This window comes from Phoxinus phoxinus, assembly GCF_949152265.1.
Source record: "Phoxinus phoxinus genome assembly, chromosome: 9".
NCBI classification, from domain to species: domain Eukaryota; kingdom Metazoa; phylum Chordata; class Actinopteri; order Cypriniformes; family Leuciscidae; genus Phoxinus; species Phoxinus phoxinus.
Window position 1 is genome coordinate 3,231,557 of NC_136884.1, and position 23,682 is coordinate 3,255,238.

Genomic DNA, 23,682 nt, shown 5'->3' on the forward strand with positions numbered 1-23,682 from the left:
AACTGACTTAAAAGAGTTGAATCTTGTATAACTTAGTTGAAAGTTGTTTAACTTGTTATTTTTGATGAGTAAAAGCAATGTAAAAAAAAAAACATTTTATAACCTAATGATCATATATATTTTTACAGAAAGGTTAAAATGAATATTTAAATGAAAGTGTATCTTTGCTTTATTAGTAGGCTACATGTTGTAATTAAATGGTATATTAAAATTCTCTTTTTTAGTAATTGAATAGAGCTGTAATTGAACTAAAACAGCCTGTTTTAATCAGAAACTTCTCATTTTAATGTTAGTTTGCATGTTATATTTTTCGGTATTACTGTAGCCTACCGTTGTAGTTGAATATTTAAACCGTTTATTTAAACGATATATTCACAACGTTTAATTTTACATGATGCTACTGGCATATTTTAGGCACTTGTATCTCTTTCTAAACGTTCGTTTTTGAATGTTCGCATTAAATTACAATGCAACATAATTAAGATTATGATTCCCACAGATGTTGCCTAGGTAGACACCTCGGTTGGTTTTGAGACACTCCATGATGAACTCGATTGTGTGTGTGTGTGTGTGCGCGCGCGTGCTGATGTTGGCGAGTTGAGCGCGCGTGCTTCACTCATGCAGTGGGCGGTCCGCGCGTGAAAGAAAACCCCCGTGCGCGCTCTGTCCCGATCATCACAGTCCTCGCAGACCCGGGACATCCATCCGTCCGCCTACCTATAGGCTACAGCCCCAGTCCTAACCCGAATCCGAACCCAGACCCAGTCCCTCACAGCCTCGTTTCATGCGCGATCTGACGCGATGCTGGAGTCCGGTGGCGGCGCGCGCGTGCTGAAGGAGGGCGCGCTGGAGAAGCGCAGTGACGGGCTGTTGCAGCTGTGGAAGAAGAAGCGCTGCGTGCTGACCGAGGACGGGCTAATGCTTCACCCACACAAACACCACCACCACCACCACCACCCCCACGACACCGGCTGCAAGGTGAAGGAGCTGCACTTCGCCAACATGAAGACCGTGGACTGCGTGGAGCGCAAGGGGAAGTACGTGTACTTCACGGTGGTGATGTCCGAGGGCCGAGAGATCGACTTCAGGTGCCCGCAGGACGAGGGCTGGAACGCGGAGATCACGCTCCAGATGGTTCAGTACAAGAACCGCCAGGCGATCCTGGCCGTGAAGTCCAGCCGGCAGAAGCAGCAGCAGCTGCTGATGGTCTCCTCGCAGAAGATGCTCCGAAACGCGCAGTAGGACGCGTGAGACCCGCGGAGCCTCTCCGGAGTGCGCGAGATCAAGGGACGCTCCCGCGTGGAAGCGCGTTGCAGGAGCGCGGAGCTCGCGGGCGTCGGTTCGGTGTCACCTTTCTTGTGCACTTGGACGCGCGCGCAGACGCTCTTCATGCATTGAAAGACATCACAGCTGAAGTATCATCATCATATACCAGACGGGAATATCACCTCGGAGACTGTAGGGGGGCCGGGGCAAGTTGTCACATTGAGGTTTATTGTCCAGCAGTGGTTATGCGTGTTGCTTTCAAACATCTATCTTCAATTATGATCAGTTTTGTGGATTCTACTCTCCAAATAAGGACTGTAATATAATTGTTTTTGTTTTGTTTTATCTGTAAAATCATGCTGGGATATATATTAAGGTGAGAGGGATCTATAATGAAGGTAGATTTGAGATTGTACTCTCCAAAAATGCCAGGTTGGGGCAAGTTGTCACATGATGTAATGAATTAAAATCCATGTTGGCCAAATTTTTTTATTTAGCTAAATTTAGTGTAAAAAAATGAAAGGTTCCCATTGTGACAACATGCCCCAATGACCTGTATTTTCGGTTTTGGGTCTCTAATGGTGTAAATGTTTATATGATTTCTGAAGTCTGTATTTATACAGAATCTGCCTGAAAATACCCTGAGTGAAAGTTGTGACAACTAACCCCGGTCTCTCTTATACGTATGTTTATGGGTTGTAAATGAAAATGAAATGCGTCTGTGTTGAGCAGAAGTGCCATCATCACTTCCCACTTCAGCGCGGTTTCATTTGTCAGTCTTGTGCGGCTCTGGACGTGGAATCAATATCTTCCAGGAGACCTGAGAGGCCAATTTGTCACGGTCCAGATCGCAGTCTGCATGTGTGTGTGTGTGGGGATTTTAAAGAGACCACCTGAGTGTCACACATCCACTGGAAAACTGCAGACTCCTGAAACCCTTGATCCTCTCAGACCCACCACTAGATCTTTATAGATCTCGGATGTGTTTGAAATCACTTCTGCGTTTGATTATATATTTATTTGTACATATTTTGGTGCATATCTGAATGTTGGGTTATGTCTATGTAAGGTACAGATGCATTTCAGAATCTCAGAATAAGCTTTTTTAATTCATGATGTAACTGGTTTGGATGGAAGATTCACATTTGACCAATGCTGGTTTTGAAGACACATTGTTGTTTTTTCAAACCAAAGAATGTACTTCATTTTATTGGGTGGATCATGTTGACATGACGTAACTCACACTCATTGGTTTGAACGATGAACGTTGGCTGTGCCATTGACCTCAGTCAGTGTGTGTAGACGCCATATTTGACGTGCAGTTTTCCATTTTGTTCCACTGGGAAAAGTCTCAAATGTCTTCTCTTCATTCCCGCCGAGTTAAATGCGGCCTCTATCCTGACTGAGGATGTTGATCTGTGTATTTCCGATCAATAGTGCATTGCATAAAGCGTCTCAGTTGAATGCACAGCGACAGAACTGAACTGGATATCGTTGATTCATCGGATGATCTGCTGTCGAGTCCGTTTTCTGATGGGACGCCATTGTTTCTTAAGCTGATGTGAATGCCACTTTCATACCTTTGAAATATACATTCCATTTCAAATGAATGTTGCATTTGTCTTTGCTTAGTGCTGTGATTTTTTGGGGGGGATTTCGTGGTACAGAAAGAACAAATGGCAATGCATTGCACACGGTTCGGCCGGAAACATTACGCACGTGCAAATGTTAACGCAACAAAGCTAACTTAAACTAGATCCCCGGCGAGCAATTCTGTGTTTAAAAGACGTCTAATAGCCGTCCAAACTCAGCCCAGACGTCTAGACTAAAACGAGGCTGTCAGTGTAAATGTAGACGTCTAACCCTATACTAGCAATAGACTAGTCGTCAATTAGATAACAAAGAAATGAAATGAACCTTGTAATCACTGTTTACTTTGCTTACATATGATGGACATAATTTCATACATCTCGCAAGTTATTTGGGCAAAAACGGCATGTAAACCAAATTTAAGGTTATTTTGGGCCAGAAGTGTGTAACTCAGCCGGACTATATGTGACCCTGGACCACAAAACAACCAGTTACATGGGTATTTTTTTTTTTGCAATTGAGATTTACACATCATGTGAAAGCTGAATTAATAAGCTTTCCATTGATGTGTGGTTTGTTAGGATAGGACAATATTCGGTCGAGATACAACTATTGAAAATCTGGAATCTGAGGATGCAAAAAAATCGAAACATTGAGAAAATCTCCTTTCAAGTTTAAAATTGTGCTGCATTCACTCACAAAATAAATGTTTTATATATTTACGGTAACAAATTTACAAAATATATTAATGGAACATGATCTTTAATTAATATCCTAATGATTTTTGGCATAAAAGGAAAATCAATCATTCTGACCCATACAATGTATTGTTGGCTATTGCCACAGATATACCAGTGCGTCATGTGACTGGTTTTGTGATCAGGGCCCCACATCAGGTCTATAGTTAACCTAGACGATGAAGTGACGGCTATTGCTTGCTTCTTCAAACTCTCGACCTAAAAATGAGTCGTAGAAGAAGATGCTGAGAATGCAATTGCATTATGAATTGCATCCATTGCTCAGCGTTTGCAGTCACATGCTCATGTTTCAGGCCTTATGGTTCACGTTTCCAGTGTGTCTCGTGTCTCCCGCCGTCAAATCACTCGTCTGTCTTCCTGAGCTATAAGTGGAAGCCGTTTCCTTGAATAATATTTCACTGTCAGAGCTGTCAGTAAGACGAAGTGTTGGCCACGCATCTACGCCTCCGAACGCACCCGGAGAAGCCGTCCAACTTAATTAAAACCCGGACGCTAAATCAGAACGAGCACCCGATGCAGACCACCGTGTGTGTGTTATTGGATACACATGACCTTTGCAGACGAGGAGGACGGCTTCATTACATCACACACTACTGTACTTCAGTGTCATGCAATAGTTCCTGTGTGGATTTGGGATTTGATCAGCAAGTGTGGGTGGAAAGATCAGTCATGCTGACAAATGCATGTGTGTGTGTGTTTCAGTGAGTGCATGTCTGAGATTCTTTCAAAGGCCTCGCGGTGCATTATGGGTAAGAGTGTGTAAAAATGGCAGACTGCCTCATTCTGCCCAATGCACACACACACCCCGATTATCTATTTTTACGCATACACCTCTGTGTAATCTGAGATGTGTTCTCTTATAGATGCTGATCTCATGTGTTTACGAACCACATCCGTTTGTCACAGTATCATAAATCGCATTTCTGGACCACAAACCAGGTTATTATTTGTTTGTTTGGAAATTGACATTTGTGACCTTGGACCACAAAACCAGTCACATGGGTCAATTTTTTGAAATTGAGATTTATACATCAAATGAAAGCTGAATAAATAAGCTTTCCATTTATGTGTGGTTTGTTAGGATAGGACAATATTTGGCCGAGATACAACTATTGAAAATCTGGAATCTGAGGGTGCAAAAAAATCTAAATATTGAGAAAATCTCCTTTAAAGTTGTGCATTTATGTTCACGATTGTGCTGCATTCACTCACAAAAATACATGTTTTATATATTTACGGGAAATTTACGGTATGGAACATGATCTTTACTCAATATCCTAATGATTTTTGGCATAAAAGAAAAATTTATTATTTTGAGCCTTACAATGTATTGTTGGCTATTGCCACAAATATACTCGTGCGTCATGTGACTGGTTTTGTGATCCAGGGTCACATTTACATCCTTTTGAATAAGTTTTTATCCACAATCAGTTCCTAAAACGATCAAACATCCACAAACTGCTGGAACACGTGAACTCACAGGCTCATTACTGAAGTTTGTAGTTTGGCTGGAGCTTCAGTGTTTCTGCTACAAAATCATTGTAATTTTCTAAATGCCAGTTAATCGGTGTAATCATTTACTCGTTCCGGCAGTCGTGTGGAATTAAACGAAAGCTAATTATCAAAGCAGAAGCTGTAGGATGGAGAGATTTGCTGAAAACGAGCCAATGACAGAGCCGGAGGGCGGTAGTGAAAGTTCAGCATCTGTTTCACATGCTTTATTTATTGTCATTTTTTCTTTTTCTTTTGTAAGATTAGCTCTGTTGCAGAATCATAAAGCATAAAACATAGGTTGTCTACATAGGTAGCTTTCTTAAGCCAGCATCCTTACTGCTCCTTATTTGAAGCAAATGGGCAAAGCAACTCTCAGAGTCTGATGAATCCTGTGAAACATAAAATCATAAAGCATAAAAGAAATAAACATGAAGACACATATGAGACATATATTGGTTAAAAGTGCATTTCTAAATATTTTTATGTTCAGTTTTGGAAATAAAACAGGCAGTTAGGAACAGTTATAATTTGCTTATTAAGTCTCAGATACTTCTTGGGGCAAACTTGTGAATGTCAGCTGATGATAATGATTGTCATATTAACCAACTGAAACCCCCAGCTAGCTAGTTAGATATTTGCTATTAAAAGGATATTTGTTATTAACTTCATGGCTGTTGAAAGCGCTGACAAAGACACATCGGGGATGTTGTCTTCCAGTCAGCTGCCTGTCAGATGATGAACAAAGTTAATAAATAGTAGTCTGGTAGGCTATTTTTAAAGCTGATAAAAAGATTTGACTATAAAGGGAGAGAAATGCAGCATACGTTCACAAGTACGTTTAACAAATGATGAAAATATGTTTATGACTTTAATTTTCTTTGATTAGCATTTTAAGAAAATGAAACATTTTTGGAAAAGAGATTTTAGGGAAGAGATGTAAATGAAGCTGGTCACTGCCTGTATTGGCTGCTGCTTAGGTGGCTGCATAAACAACCATGTGCTATTTGATTCCGTTTGAAGGGCCATAGTAGAAATGAGCAATAGTGCCACTGCATGTGACGTGAAAAGAACCGATAAATCGATAATTTTACCCGGTTCATTGAGCTGAATTGTTTGAAGTAACCGGTTCACGGAAATGATTCACATTTTCAATAATCGAATCATTACTGGTTTTAGTTGAAGTGAATCGGACTCGATTCGACTGAATGAACCGTTTAAAAAAAACGAGGCCAACCGCCTTTTTGGTAATCGCATAGCCTTGAATATTACCTGTTACCCGTTGTGGCAGTGACTAATGTAAATATCAAAGATGTTGACCCAACATTTCGATTGAATTGGGAGTGTATATCCATCAACTGCAGAGCGTCGCGCGCAGAGAAAAAAAAACAAAAAACGGAAGCTCTCGTGGACGTGGACGTCAGTATCTAAAACCGTCACTTGACACACGGCGTCTGTATGTCCCCGTCTATGTAAGTTACCGAAAACAAGCCACAAACACACACTTGTGTTCAGTTTAGAGTAATTACAGCACTCCAGATGCGGTTGTGAGTTTTGAATGATAACCGAACTGTGTATAACGTAACCATATTAAATAAATGCTGCTGTGTGTCACTGTCATTCTTCAAAATATCTTCTTTTGTGTGGTTCAGCAGAAGAAAGAAACTCATACGGGGTTGGAACAACTTGATGGTGAGTAAATGATGACAGCATTTTAATTTTTGGGTGAACTATCCCTTTAAGAACATTCCTTTAACGTAATATTTCAGATGTGTCATCAAAATACTTAGCCTATTGATATTTTCAGAAGTACTATAAAATATTCTAGCTGAACAGTTGAACAGCTAACTTTAAATCTCCTGTCATAACACTTGACTTTGGCCCTTGTGTCTGTAATGGGTGAGTGATCTCTGGAACAGAGGGGCCTCTCTCTCTCTCTCTCTCTCCTCTCTTCTCTCTCTCTCTCTCTCTCTCTCTCTCTCTCTCTCTCTCTCTCTCTCTCTCTCTCTCTCTCTCTCTCTCTCTCTCTCCTCTCTCCTCTCTCTCTCTCTCTCTCTCTCTCTCTCTCTCTCTCTCTCTCTCTCTCTCTCTCTCTCTCTCTCCTCCAGCTTGCACCTGTTCCCGTTCACCCTGAAGCCAGTCACACCAGTCTTCATTAGCACAGCTGCTGCCGCCCCTCAGTCCACAGACAGGAAGTTAGATTAGATACAGAATGTCACCTTGCCCATATCAAGCGCCGGCGACCAGAATAAGACACATGACACATGATCATGCTGGTGATTTACATCAGTGAGTGAGTAAACACTGCAGATACAGTCTTATCTAGAAGTACAAAAGAACTTCACTTAGAGGAATATGCCTCTATTAACACTTTACTTGAGGCCTTTTATGTATAATGCATTATTATAATGCATTATTTTCATGAATAATTGTAAAAATGCATTATATTTGCAGATCCTGAAATTGGTTGTTTGTCATGTTTTTAAATGCATTAGATTTTATGTGTAACAATGAATAAACAAATATAGCACTTTACATTTGTTAATATTAGTTAACTACACTATAGTTAACATGAACTATGACCAACGCATTAATTAATCTTAATCTCAACATTTATTAATGCATTTTTTTAAGCTCAAAAGTTATATTAACATTAGATAATGCACTGTGAACTAAAATGAGCATTTTTAAACTATCATTAACAAAGGTTTATATTATATGCTGTAAAATATGGTGAATGTATTACCTAATGTTAGTAAATGAGACCTTTGAAGTGCTACCATGTCATACTTTGTATTATAAGATGATTAAAATCATATTTTATGATAGAGTATAAGGCTTCAAGTAAAGTATTATCAAAATGTTGTTACTGGATGACACTTGTTGGACACTTTAGGGAAATTAATCCAAAGCAAAAATCCATTGTTTAGAAGTTGCTCTTTAGTATTTCTGGAGAATTAATGGGAATGTATTTATAAACTGACTAGAGTATGGCGCTGTAAAATGAACGTGGGTTGCATCTCAGATCAATTGATGAGAATTGCTCTTGACTTTTAGTTGAAGACACAGTTTGAGCCATTGTTGAGATCTCTAGAGGAGATTTCTGGGATCATTTTCTCCGGAGAATCAGGACAATGTCATGTTTCATGTTTTCTACATGTTTCAAAACTCAAAGCACTTGATTTGCTTGCTCAGAGTTTGGTGAATGTGTGTTCAGTAAAACTCTCAAGGATTTGTTGTTGACTTTAGTTGTGCGTTTGTCAGCAGAAGTGAGTTTAAGTGCTTCCTTGTGTGCGTTTAGTATCAGTGTTTTCACACACCCACACAGCCCAGGTGTTGCTTACTTCACGAGTCCGTCGTATTTCACAGCAAACCGCTCAAGGTCACAGATAAGACGGCGCCTGAGAGGAACACGCTGGAAACACGGACAAGGCTCTGTAGCCGAAGAAAATCATCTGTCTCATCCCAAATGATACATGCACAAAAATCAGAAGTGATTTTCTCATCTGTCCATTTTTTAGACTGAAATTACTAACTAAGCACATTATTGGACGGACTATCAAAAGCCGATTCACAGAGTTTCATCTCTGAAATGAGGCGAGAGCGCTTGACATTTCAGAATATTACTCATGTTCAGCTTCTCTCGGCCTGTAAGGTTTCTTGGTTATTAAATAACTCCCAAACATACCCATTCAAATTATCTTTTGACATTTAAATCAGCCGAGGTTTCCCCTCAGTACCGCCCAACTGCTTTGAATAACAGACCAAAGAAAACCTGCCGGGCTGGCGGCTGTCCTGTACGTTAGTGTGCGTTAAAGTGGAATATCAATATCCTGAAGATAGTTTTGCATGCACAACAGGGTTCCCATGATGTTAGTAAAGGCTGTTGTTTTGATTTTGATGGCAGCAACTGCAATATACGGTAATAATAGAGACTAAGGAATGGTCAATAAATACAGGTGAAACTGGAAAAATTTGAATATGGTGCAAAAGTTCATTTATTTCAGTAATTCAACTTAAAAGGTGAAACTAATATATTATATAGACTCATTACATGCAAAGTGAGATATTTCAAGCCTTTATTTGTTTTGATGATTATGGCTTACAGCTTATGAAAACCTTTTGACAATATTCTACATTTGAATTTAGGGTTTTCATAAGCTGTAAGCCATAATCATCAAAATTATATCAAATGAAGGCTTGAAATATCTCACTTTGCATTTAATGAGTCTATATAATATATTATTACACCTTTTAAGTTGAATGAACTTTTGCACGATATTCACATTTTTCCAGTTTCACCTGTAACTGCACTTATTAATAACAATAATCACAACAAGTGCTGTTTGTTTATATTGTGCAAAAGAAAATAATCAGGAAAATTACTTAATGTTGCAAAATTCATCAATTATGAATCAACTTCAATTCAATAGTATCGTTATTCAGCTCAATTTATTTCAAAATTGATTCAGTTCATTTCAATAACAGTGTAAATGTTGTAAAGTTCATCAATTAGCTACACAAAAAGTAGAATTTACTGTGAAACAATTTTCACTCAGAAAATTGCTCTTAAATTTCACAAATAATTACAAAAAAACGGCAATTAACACATTTTGAAAATTTGATGTAGAAAGTCTGAAATAGTATGAAAAATACTCTTAAAAATCTGTGTTTTACACAATGTTATGAAACTCTACAGAGGATAATTGTGTTGTTATTCAGCTCAATTTAGTTGAATGTTGATTCAATTCAGTTCAGTGACAATGTCAATGTTGCAAAGTTCATCAAATATGAAACAAATTAAATTTCATATATATAAGCAGCTCTACAGAAGACAATAGTGTCGATATTCAGTTGTTCTGAGCGGTTTTAGTGTGTCAGTATGTGGGTTGTTGCGTGGTTTCTTACTAACAATATCAAAAATGCATGAATGAAGCACATTTTGATAGTGTTTCTCAAGGAATGAGTGTGATTTCTTAGATGTGTGGAGGTCACTGGTTTTGTGAGTCAGTTGGGAGATGAGCGGTTGTTTATACAGGAGTCTAGGGGTGTGTGACTGTGACCACAACGGGACGGTCCCACCCTTCCCTCCCACTCATAACCGCCACCTCTCAAGAACAACAGCCGCTGGCTGTGATAATTGTTCTTTCATTGCTTTGTACCTCTCAGCCCTTAGAGGATAGATACTGTATTTACACCTCTGTGTTCGTAAAGACCAACAGCATCCTGAATTACACTTTTTACATTACATAAAACTCATGCCAAAAATGAGTTTTAAAGTCAGCCTTTTGGATTTGTTTTGTAGTAAAAATATATTTAAAAAAAAAACTTAAAACAATATTTTGTGAGAAGCAACATTGGATAACATTAAGACTAAGACATTTAAATATCTTATAGTCTTAATCTCATGGAGTGTTGCTTCCCAAGTAAACTTGTTGATGATTATGAACTTATTATGAACATAGATGAATGCACGGACTAGGACATTTTTATTTTTGGATGAACTATCCCTTTAAAAGTCATGTGGAACGTCTTAATTCAATCTGTGCTTAAGGGGAAACATCAACAGGAATCATGTGCTTTTTGTTGAGGGTCAGATGACCTCAGATCATCTGAAGATAACGCTGCTCTGTCATAAGCAGATTATTGTTTTTATGCTGAGAGATCTGTGTTCAAATAAGCAGTCAGAGATGAGCAGATAGAGTGAATATACCACGGAAACGGGCATAAATCTGACTCGCTGCTCGTTCTGCAGGAGAACCGTGTTTGTTTTGAAGGTGTGAGCCGTCTGACTGTGAGGAAGTGACTCCGACTGAATGTTACGAGACTGTGACTCTGTTCCCAACCGCAATGAGCAGTCAGCATCACTCCCAATGTGAAGACTGTTCCAGAAAAGGTCAAGATCAAGGCCAAGTTGTTTATATAGCACTTCATAAGTAGGCCTACAGATTGTTTCAAAGCAGCTTCACAAAAATAATTAGGGAAATAACAGTCCTGTAGGTTACGAGGTAGGCTACTTTGGATTGAACCTTTTGGTCCAGCATATCCCACAATATGATCAATTGCATTGAGGCCATGGCAACATTTTTAACTCTTTATTATGTTTCTCAAACCATTCCTGAACAATCTGTATAGTGTGGTAAGGGTGCATTATGCTGTTAAAAGAGGAATCGGGACCAGGTGAACACCATTGTCATGAAGGGGTGTACCTGGTCTCTGGTCTGCAACAGTGTAGATAGGTTATTTTCGTAAACGAAAACTGAAACTAAGACAAAAAATATTGGTCAAAAAACATTTTCGTAAACTGAAATAAATTTGAAATTTCAACATAAATGAAGAACTAAAACTTAACGAAACGAACAACGGTTACTGAAAAACGAACTGAAACAAAATAATAATTAGCAAAAATGAATACACGTTTTCGTAATAAATAAGCCTACCAGAAAATAACTTTTTTTTCTGCGTTACTTTATTTAATCTGTATGGCCGTTGCGCTCGAGTTTCGCGTTTTTTGCAGCATCACGTGCATGACACGACGTTCTAAAAGCGCGGCACTCAAGTTCAAATAAGGTAAACTTTTAAAAGACGCGCTTTCTGTGTGAACCAGCCCGAAGAAGCAGAAATGGCTAGTGTCTAATGTCTAGACCTTATGCAAACACAGCTGTACCTTAATTCCAGGTAAGATAACCATCTCATGTGAAACGAGCATAAACAAGATACGCCTACCTACCACACATATAGACAGGAGATCACACTAAGCAGACAACAGAAAAAACAATAGCATGTCTATAGCCCAGAAATAGACGTAGCTACATTTGTCGAGTTGAAGTATACTAAAATGTCTGGTCTGAATAGAACATTTGAATATGAGTATAACTATAAGTATATGATTTTAAACGATGCAATAGACAAAAAGCATAAATGGATCAATACAAGAATAATGTTTGAAAGGATTAATCATAGAAATAATAATCATACATGACAACACATATATTTTTCTTATACGCCAATTTTAACAAGATTTCATTTTTAATATGAATGAGAATAAAATTTTTTTGTTTTAGTTTTTAGTTGCATTTGTTTGGTTCTTTGTTCATCCTCAAACAATTATTTAATTTTTATCATTAAGAGGTTTTCACAAGAGTTAACTGTAAACTGCAAACATTAAACTTTTGCTGAAATTAAATGTCTTTAACCGGAAGTGTTCTGTTAACTCTGCTAAACTATAATTACTAAAACTGAAACTAAATATATGAAAAATAAAATAAAAAACTAACCTAAAACAAACAAAACCATTAATGAAACTAACTAAAACTAAAATGAAATTTATAGGAAATTTGAAAATGATATTAAAATAAAACCTAATTTAAAAATGCAAAACTATCATAACCTTCTGTCAAAATATGATTCCCAGCAGAACATTGCCTAGAGCATAACAGTCTCTCCACTGGCTTGTCACGTCCCACACTGGATCCTGGTAAACGGCACACACGTACACGGCCGCCCAGATGATGTAAAAGAAAACGGGACTCATCGTAAAAGGCAAACTTCTTCCATTCAGGTTAGTTGCAATGTTCAATGCCCTTTGTAGGCATTTTTGACGGGGGTCATCATTGGCTCTCTGATTGGTCCATATATGCGTCAGAGTGCGATGCATTGTGTTTTGACACATTCCTCCCATAACCATCTTCAAAATTTGTGTGTGACTTGTGCCACATATATCTTCTGTTGGCCTGGAGCAGACGGGATAGCCTTTGTTGCCTTTGCGCATCAAGAATCCTTGTCTACACTTTGGCTTCTGGGTAGATTAAATAGCATTAGGACATACAGGTGAAACTCGAAAAATTTTAATATTGTGCAAAAATGGTAAATTAACTGCATTTATATAGCGCTTTCACAGACCCAATGGCCACCAAAGCGCTTTACATATTGCCTCACATTCACCCATTCACACACCGAGCAGCTGGGGTTAGGTGTCTTGCTCATGGACACCTCGACACTTGGTCAGGTGGAACCAGGGATTAAACCACCAACCTTTTGGTTTGTAGACAACCTACATGAACCACTGAGCCACTGCCGCCCCATAATGTTTCCCAAAAGTTCAAATGCCACCCAAAAGTTCAACCTTTCAACTTAAAAGGTGAAACTAATATATTATATAGACTCATTACATGCAAAGTGAGATATTTCAAACCTTTTTTTGTTATAATTTTGATGATTATGGCTTATAGTTTATGAAAACCTTTTCACAATATTCTAATTTAGAATTTGGGGTTTTCATAAGCTGTAAGCCATAATCATCCAAATTATAACAAATTAAATATCTCACTTTGCATGTAATGAGTCTATATAATATATTAGTTTCACCTTTTAAGTTGAATGACTGAAATAAATGAACTTTTGCATGATATAAATTTTTTTCGAGTTTCACCTGTAAATGTGAGTCCTCTATACTCATGTAAATGACATGTCATGTGTTAGAGATTAATTAAAGGGCTGTTGCAGTTAGCTCATATGTATACAGTATACAGGCAGCTCACTAGTGTTTGAAACAGCTGTTTAGTTTCCCATTAAATATAGTCACACTGTGAAATGCAGTAAACTGGCAGTACCGCCACAACGACCCGCTGCCGGAGCAGAAACTCTCTCAGACGCACCACATGCTGCCAATCAGGGATCAAAGCGCAGGAAGTGGATTAGAAGGGCGTCCTCGTGCATGCTGGGAGATTAGAGGGCATGATGTGCCTCCGCCAAGAGCCCTTAAAAACTTCAACACTTCCAGCTGCAAACACACAGTCTCGTGCTCCTAAGGACAGTTAGATCATTCAAATCAAACATCCGGTCACCTCAGAGCAGCAACACACCGACACGTGACACTAAAAATGACTTTCCAAACAAGTATTTTTGCCTTGGTTTACAGAAACATTGTCAAATCAAGATACATTTACTTCAGAAGCAAAACGGCATGATATAAAGTCTGAAAAGTTCATCAAAATTAAGTGGCTTCCCAGCTAACAATAATGTGTTCTAAGATTAAGGGAACGTCATTTCTAAATGTTGTCTGAACGTTTAAAAAGTACGGTTTTTATATTGTTTTAAACACTTTTTTTTTGGATATGCGAACATTAAGTGAAACATTCCATTTTATCATTCTTCAAACATTATGGAATGTTACTTTTGAATGTTCTCTGAACATTCCGTTTGTTCATAACTTTGAGAGAGAGAGAGAGAGAGAGAGAGAGAGAGAGAGGCATAATTATCTTCTTAAACTATAATGATGGTTAAATAGAGAAATTTATTCATATTAAGATCCCAAGTGCAGAACTTTATTGTTACTATACTTCAGGGCAATTATTTTTATATTATTTCATTACAAAAAGGTCAAATACTAATTTATTTTCATGAAAAAAAAACCCACACAAATAATATCATCTTTTTATGCACATTTAATTAAGCAAATCGTGTCTATATTTTGATTCTAGACAAAAATGTATTTTATTTTGAAGTTCAGTTTTATGTTCATATTTCCCCTTTTTGTTTTTAGGTTGTTTTGACTTTGCTTTATTTAGTTTCTTGTCCAACTACTAGTGAAAGTCTAGTTTCATGTCTATTGTTCTAGATTCCTGTTTGAAAATAAATCTGCACTTCTTGGGCTCAATCCTCAACAGTTTCCACAGTGTTATAGATGCATCAGCCTCTCAGTACAGTGTGTGTGTGTGTGTGTGTGTGATATGACAGTGTTTCCTTTCACATCAACTATTGTTTCCTGTTTTTCTTTGCTTTGCTTTTTTCACTCCATCTTTCTCCTTGTACTTTTCCACAGACTGCTGTTTCTATGGAAACAAAGAGCAAGAGGCCGGCCTGGGTTTGATGGAGCGCTGTCAGACAGCGAGGGGGAGGTCGGATCGTGTGTGTGTGTGTGTGTGTGTGTGTGTGGCCCAGAGGGATCCTGAGGATTGTGCTCTATAGAAACGGTAAAACTCCAGAAGAAGCCGTGCTTCCTCGAGCCGGTTCTCCTTTAGCACCTCCATCTCGCTCACAACCTCCAGCGGTTTCAGTTTTATCTGAGAATCTTCCAGAAAACACCTGAACCCATGTAGCAAATATATCACGTTTCTCCTCGACTGCTTTCGAATTAAATTGAGATGTTTCTCGTGAGCAAAAAAAACAAAACAAAAACTCCAGAAATCACACGTCTCTATGATAGTTTGAAAAGAGATCTCAAATTGCGCTATTTTATTTAAAAAATACATATATATATATATATATATATATATATGTAAATAGCCAAATGTGCTGTCAAATCGAATAATCGCATCTAACATAAAAGTTTTGTTTCACACACACACACACACACACACACACACACACACACACACACACACACACACACACACACACACACACACACACACACACACACACACACACACACACAGTTTTTCATTTCTATCCTTGTGAGGACATTCCATAGGCGTAATGGTTTTTATACTGTACAAACTGTATATTCTATCCCCTTACACTGCCCCTATCCCTAAACCTACCCATCACAGGAGACATTCTGCATTTTTACATTTTCAAAAATATATAATTTAGTATGTTTATTAACCCATTCCCGATGGGTATTAACCCATAACCCGATCCCCACAATGGAGGTGATCTCAGGTTTTACTATCCTTGTGGGGACATTCGGTTCCCACAATGTATAATAAACCAAGCCACACACACACACACACACACACACACACACACACACACACACACACACACACACACACACACACACACACACACACACACACACACACACACACACACACACACACACACACACAGTCCCCCTCATGTACACAGTATAAATTCACTTAAGGTTTTACATGAAACATTTTATACAATATTTGTTCATATATATATTATATGAACCCTTTCCAAAACAAATAAACCTTTAAATTTTATTTAATATGTTTGAAAAAATAATCCATAATTATAATTATTATAATAGTCTTAATTTTAATTATGCAACTTGTAATTGTTTATTTCTAGCATGTGATTTTGAGGTGAAATATGAGTGCTGCCAAGTTTGTATAAGATTCACTCTATATCTACACAATGTGTGTCAAGTAGTCTAAAGAATATTTTGTGAATCATCCGTGACAAAGTTAAATGATAAACGAGCGCTCCATTATGTCTCCTAAGCTACGGAAAATCAACATATGAGCTTTAAAATGTCCTTCTGAAATACATTATCATAGTAAGAGGGCAGATAGTGGAGGAGCCTAAAGCCACAGAGCACGAATACATGAGACCGATTGTGTTAAAGGACAATAATTACGTTACAGAAACATCCATTTATCATCCACTTCCTCTTCAGCCTTAATAGACTGGAGTATCTGTTAGCCTGAGGCACGTGTACCACATGTCTTCTGTGTTTAAATGACATCCAGCCCACAGCTGCTGTGCGGTGCATCAGCTGGATTGTAAACTCATAAACGGCAGATATCAGAAGTTTCATCTTCACACACTCTTGTTAACTATGGCTCAGTTTTATACATAAGTCCCACTGCTCTAATAGTAGGGCTGTAAGCGATTAATCGCGATTAATCGAATCCAAAATAAAAGTTTGTGTTTACATAATATATGTGTGTGTATTGTGTATAATTATTTTGTATATATAAATACACACACATGCATGTATATATTTGAGAAATATTTGCATTTATATAATGCATATATATTTTTATATGATTTATATTATATATAAATATAACTATTTTATATATAAATAACACATTTTTCTTAAATATATACAGTACATGCATGTGTGTGTATTTATATACAGTTTACAAAATAATTATACACACATATATTATGTAAACACAAACTTTTATCTTGAATTCGATTAATCGCGATTAATCGTTTACAGCCCTATCTATAGATCAGCAAACAACTGTAAATGAAGCAAAGATGCACGTTAACATTCATTTATTTGATTTATAAAACATCTGCTCTCTCTAAAAACAAACAGACTTTGAGATGTCAGTCTGATAATGGTTGTAATTTCTCAGGTGATGATAATGCTGGAACAGAAGTTTTTGATTACATACGTTTTTTTTTTTAAAAGCTTTGAGGATTGATGAGAACATGTCATTTCTTTGTTCATTTGTCTTACCAGACGCTCAGACAACTCACTTTATTAGACAATATAAGTAATTTGTCACACGTTTTCTGGAAGTGAAGAGACAATCGGAGCACATAATGAGAAAACTCACACTGTGTGACATCCCTTCTTAAACCCACGCATCTGATCAGAAAGCAAATTAAAGTTCTTGCATTGATTGGCTGGCTGTTTTAAAATGTGCGATTTGCTGTATTCTTTATTTTGCTTCTGCTGAGTGATAAGTGAGTGTTGTTTTGCAGCTGTGCTTGAGTCCGAGAGCGAGATGAAGGAGGTAATTATCACTCGTGTGTGTGAGTTTTCTCCACAGGTGAGACGGAGGAGGCGCAGCGGGAGCTTTGTCCTCCTGAGGAGCGTCTTTCACTGCTCAGAGACTGGAGGACACATGGACGCTTTACAGGCGTTTGGCACACACTGGCATCATGTTTCTGATTCAGAGCCAGGAAAACCTTCTCAAACCACCAACTGCTGGATTTGTTTGGTTGCTACTAGGTTTTTGCATTTTCTGAAGAAACAAGTGTGCCATTTGCACTTATGCTATCGTATTTTCTATTTTGTGGATGGTTGCTCTGCAGATGCTTGGTTGTTCTTGGTGGTTATTCGGTGTTTAGGAGGTTGTTATTCGTGGGTGGTTTCTAAAGATTTTAAGCTAGGATGATCCGGGTGATCACTAAGGTGTTTTAAGTGGTTGGTACTGTAGGGTGTTCTGAGTTGATCTAAGGTGCTTTGAGTGGTTGCGAGAGTGTTTTAGATTGTTGCTAGGGTGTTCTAAGTTGTTCTTGGGTGTTTAGGTGGTTGCTATGGTGTTGCAGGTGGTTGCTAGGGTGTTCTAAATAGTTTTTGGGGGTTTTAGGTGGTTGCTAGTGTTTGATTGTTGCTAGGGAGTCCTAAGTGGTTGGTAGGGTGTTCTGAGTTGATCTAAGGTGCTTTGAGTGGTTGCGAGAGTGTTTTAGATTGTTGCTAGGGTGTTTTGAGTGTTTGCTAGGGTGTTCTAAGTTGTTCTTGAGTGTTTAGGTGGTTGCTAATGTGTTGCAAGTGGTTGCTAGGGTGTTCTAAGTTGTTCTTGGGTGTTTAGGTGGTTGCTAGGGTGTTGCAGATGGTTGCTAGGGTGTTCTAAATAGTTTTTTTTAAGGTGGTTGCTAGAGTGTTTGATTGTTGCTAGGGAGTCCTAAATGGTTGGTAGGGTGTTCTGAGTTGATCTAAGGTGCTTTGAGTGGTTGCGAGAGTGTTTTAGATTGTTGCTAGGGTGTTTCGAGTGGTTGCTAGGGTGTTCTAAGTTGTTCTTGGGTGTTTAGATGGTTGCTAGGGTGTTTCAGGTGGTTGCTAGGGTGTTCTAAATAGTTTTTTGGGGGTTTAGGTGGTTGCTAGAGTGTTTGATTATTGCTAGGGTGTTCTAAGTGGTTGTTAGGGTGTTCTATGTGTTTTGGGGGGTTGCTATAGTGTTTGATTGTTGCTAAGGTGTCTTAAATGGTTGGCATGGTGTTCTAAGTTGTTGATATTGTGTTTTGGGTGGTTGCTACAGTGTTTAATTGTTGCTAGGGTGTTCTAAGTGTTTAGGGTGTTCTATGTTGTTCCTGAGTGTTTTGGGTGGTTGCTATATTGTTTGATTGTTGCTAGGGTGTCTTAAAATGGTTGGTATGGTGTTCTATGTCATTCTTGAGTGTTTTGTATGGTTGCTACAATGTTTGATTGTTTGGGTGGTTGATATAGTGTTTGATTGTTGTTGCTAGGGTGTTCTAAGTGGTTGATATGGTGTTCTATGTTTTAAGAGGTGGTTTTGGTGGTTGCTAGAGTGTTTAGAATGTTGCTAGAGTGTTTTTAGAATGTTGCTAGGGTGTTTTTAGAATGTTGCTAGGGTGTTTAGGTGGTTGCTAGGGTGTTTTCAGAATGTTGCTAGGGTGTTTAGGTGGTTTCTAGGGTGTTTTTAGAATGTTGCTAGGGTGTTTAGGTGGTTGCTAGGGTGTTTTTAGAATGTTGCTAGGGTGTTTAGGTAGTCAGAAGTCAGCAGAGTCCACCTCGAGTCTCTGTGATGTTATGGTCTGCAGATATGGCGGAGTGTGTCAGATCTCTAGGGAAGCTCTGGTGAAGTGAGCTGGAAGACACTGGTTGAGTCCTAATGCAGGAGGGCTGGTGAATCTCTCAGTTAAAGTCTGCTCTTCCACAGACCCAGAGGAATAACGCCTGTCCATATAACACTCCCCATGCTCTCCTGTCTCTGTATGATGCATTTTTAACAGAGTTTGCAGCTCAGTGAACTAGTGTCCAAGATGTGTATGCATCGCTGCCAGCCTGGAATGAAGAAGAGGAAGCACAGTATTTCACTCCAGAGATGTAATTGTGTTAATTAACCTTCATTTTCCCCAGTTCTCATTTCATTAGAGTATCATTTGATTATCGTTGCAAAGTTGTGGAGATGTCTTCTGAAACTCTTCAGATTAATATAAGTGTCCAACAAATCGATACTTCACTTTTTGTACACTTTGTACCAGAAATAATTCGGATTTGCAATGCAAATTTTTCTATTAAGGATTCTTGAGGTATTGTTTGCTTTTTTTTCTCCTTGTGTGAATTTTATTATATTGCTTTATTATAATGTTTTGTTTATTTTTATAATAATGGTGCATTGGAATGTTGATATTATGTATGTGGAATATGATTGTTTTTAATTTATATTTTTTTTAGTTAGTGATGTGATTCCACTTCTCTTATATTTACTTCACTTATCCATTTGTCAGACATTTTTATCCAAAGTGACTTACATTGAATGTCAAAGCACACATTTACATTCTTATCAGTTCTTGCTTTCTTTGGGAATCGAACCCATGACCTTGGCGTTGCAAGCACCAGCGCTCTACAGTTTGAGCCACAGGAAAGCACAACACTTATATATTTTATAGTAGGCAGTATGCAGTATACTCTTCAGTAAGTCTGTGTGTAACGTCATTGAATGTGTGTGTGTGTGTCTGCATTAATAATGTTGATGTTCTTCATGTGTCTCCTGCAGCGTCTTCAGCAGATTATCATCCATCAGGCTGAAGCCGTTTTGAACGTGACATTCATAACCATCTCTGCAGGTATTCCACGCATGCAAAAACAATGTACATACACCATACTGCAAAGAATAGTATGCAACTCTAGATTTAGTCTTTTTCCCAACACACTCCATTCTTGTCATCTACGATTAATTTTTTCCTTGTTGTGTGACCAACGTTAAACTCGGTTATGGAGGCGTGTGACCTTTCCCGCTCAACATGATTGATATTTTTATGCTACGCATTTGAAGGATGCTGGGAAAGCGAAATATCCTCTAGAGATCTGACACCTGTCAAAATCTAACCTGATATTAGTTATATGCAATTATTTAATCTGCATGCAATTAAAGCCTCTGGGTGATGAATGACGTGGAATAATTTATGAACCCGTTGTTTCTGCGATGCGTGATGACTAGCGATTAGATTATCCGGCCATTGGTGAGAGAATGTAAATTTGCTCATTTTAATATTCATGAGCTCAGAAGAGGATCTGTTAAATACACGTGGAGATATTAGCATCTCTGAAATCTCATTTCCACAACACTCCTCGACACGCTGAACAATGTTCATTCTGCGTTTTTTGTTTTGATTCTTAACCCTGCCGCCGTCTCCGATTAGTTCTCGTTAACTAGTGGCTAATGAACCTCCATTCTTCTCCTCACAGACGCTTTATCTTCAGCGTGTTTGAAGCAGCTGAATAATTAAGATTTGCAAATTGGCTGTTTGCATTGTCTCCAACAATTAATTGTTTGTCGGCTGTCTGGTGACGAGACGAGACGGCCTGTGTGTTGTTGTGTGAGCTGCTGGCTGTAGATTTTATTGGAAAAGCGAGAGCCATTCAACAGATCTTCAAGGTCAAGACCGCAGAATATTATTGTGTGTGTGTGTGTGTGTGTGTGTGTGTGTGTAAACACTATTCTGTTTCTCCACTTTCTGCGTTTCTGGCCAGAGGACCGTTTATACACTGACTGTGTCTCATTTAAGCATAATTTTTTGTCTCAGATGTTTCAGCTGCTCAGATCATTTGGAGAATTTGATGAGAAATGACTTTTGATTGCAGAATTAGGGATTTATTTGGTTTGCGAAAAGTGTTTTTATTTCTATATTGGATTTATTTTATTTTATTTGATCTTATCTTATCATATTTTTATCTTTTTCACTGCGAAAAGTGTCCGTTACTTCCAAAATGGAGGCAATTTTGAATGTGAGTTTACTAAAACGAAAGCAGGATTTCAATTATTTTATTAAAAAATAAATAAAAGTCCGCACAGCAGACTTTTCCCTCCACAGACGCACGTCGGTAAATTAGGGAATGAACTTGCGGTGCAGCGAAAAGAGGAGGCGTGTTCCGGCGCAAACGTTCCCTGGCACTATTTTGCAGATTCAGAAAATAATTCCGCCACTGACCAGGAAAAACCCAGTCTAAAGACAGTGGTGCGTTGCGCGTTAGTCATATGGTATTTTAAGGTATCATACACTTTGATTCTCTAATATAAACAGAAGCAGCAGTTTTCATTTTTGCAAATCATACATTATTACAAGGAAAAATATTAAAACACGAGGGAAATCATTGTGGTGTCCATGAAGATGTGAAAAAAATAGCCATAAATCTAGATTACACATTTACCCAAATTATTATACGCCTGTTTAACTGAAGCTAATTTGTGTGGTTTCTCCCATCATCCCCAATGTCACTTCTCTGTGTTTTACGACCCTGACGAGAGCGTCGGTCTCCTCGGCTGTGAACCGCTCCTGGCGTGCGCCGGCAAACCCGCCGTTATAATAGCAATCCGCCATGGAACAAGCACGCCGGCTCTTAAAGGGAATGTGAGAGGACGCTCTGATTGGTTTATTTCACGTCACGCCCAAACCACACCTATGAATAATGAAGCGACTTCAGACCAACACATTTTAGATTTGCGTCGGGCGCAAGAGTCATTTATCCCGCCGGTATAATAGCAACAGCGCCCGGGATCCGCCCACAAAGTTACTTGCGTTTCGCGTTTGATACTTGCGTTTCAGATCGTTACAATAGGGCCCATTATATTTTAAAAGATTATGAAGATTTTATAAAAATAACAAGCACTGATGAATTGTTCACAATAAGACCAGGAAAATGTGGTAAGAAATTTAGATTTTGATTTCACATTGACTCCATGTCTCATCCAGTGAGATATTAAAGAGAGCTCATTTGAGATTTACCCAGACAGACGCTCTCTTGTGCTGCAGTATCTGGTGGACATCTGACTCTCTTCTGGACGCTGGCCGTCTCATCTTTTGTTACTCCGAGGTCACAATGACACTTTTATCACTCTGAATTTTCTTTCTTTCTCTCTCTCACAAAAGCGAGGCGAAGCGTTCCGGATGGACGGAGTACAGTGATACATCAGCCGTCCTGTCCCAGATCATTCATTGGTCAGTGTTCAGTACAGTAATTCATATAATATCTGAGTGTCATTCAATAGATAAGGAGGTTACACTTTATTCCGATTGTCCACATTCTACCAACTATAAGAAACTTTGCAACTGAATGTCAACTAACTCTCATTAAAATATTTTTTCTTTTTTAAAATTTGAGGGATGTATAAAACTAAACTTGGTTAAGGTGTTTATCTGACAAAAAAAGGCCACATGTTTTTAATTTATATGCAAAAAAAAATGCATAGAAAAAAAAGAAGCATGCTTTGACTACAACAAAATCAGTTATTAATATTTCATTGGTTCTCTCTTGTTTTTGCATGTGATCATAATTTATTTCTATGATGACACAATTTGGCATGTTTCATTGCGTTATTATCACAAATAAAACAATTGACTCCAAGCACAACTACGCAACATGCTTACAACATTATATTTGTCAATCAATAATATTTGAGTGAAGGGTGAGGATGTAATTTTTCCATCACTTTGGGCGTCTACTGTCTTAATTTAAGAATGCTTGGATATTTGTGCTTGAAAACACACACAAATAAAAGTGCAGTGCAATTATTCCCTAATTTCTTTTCGTTCGCTGACGTCTCCAAAGCATGACGTCCACGCGTATGGAAGCACGTGGTCACAATAGAGCCTTGTTCTCGATGCCTCGGGGTAATAGAGTTTATCACAGCGGACTGTTACATCCCTCCATGTCCGTCTCAGTGGCACACGGCTAACACACGCTACATGTGTACTGCAGTCCTGTTCCTCTTTAACTCTTACAGAGGGACAGTGGATTATCTGAGGGCTGACTGCACCTGGCCTCCACCCTGAAGTCTTTTTGGTCAGATGGTCGTCATCCGAGGCCTCGAGACACAGCCTGTCAAATCTGAGACGGTGTCCGTGTCACATGGTGAGCTGAATGCTAACCGCAGCGCTAAGCACACTGAGCTAA

At 38.5% G+C, this 23,682-nt stretch overlaps 2 protein-coding genes across 6 annotated transcripts in view; both read left to right on the top strand.

The window, feature by feature from the left end:
* The first annotated feature begins 192 nt into the window (after window positions 1-192).
* phlda1 (pleckstrin homology-like domain, family A, member 1) lies at window positions 193-3,131 on the top strand. The gene has a single exon (XM_079622140.1). It carries the CDS (start codon window positions 802-804, stop codon window positions 1,240-1,242), a length of 441 nt encoding a protein of 146 aa, XP_079478266.1. The 5' UTR covers window positions 193-801; the 3' UTR covers window positions 1,243-3,131.
* Window positions 3,132-6,517: 3,386 nt separating this feature from the next.
* Window positions 6,518-23,682, top strand: part of krr1 (KRR1 small subunit processome component homolog) — a 65,365-nt gene continuing 48,200 nt past the window's right edge. For 2 of the 5 annotated variants that reach the window (XM_079622127.1, XM_079622128.1), the window contains exons 1-4: window positions 6,518-6,577; window positions 7,214-7,398; window positions 20,285-20,354; window positions 22,659-22,727. The gene's annotated coding sequence lies outside the window, so the exon portion shown is untranslated. Of the gene's footprint in view, window positions 6,578-7,213; window positions 7,399-20,204; window positions 20,355-22,658; window positions 22,728-23,682 lie in introns of those variants that run through there. The other 3 variants (XM_079622129.1, XM_079622131.1, XM_079622130.1) reach the window with 2 other exon arrangements.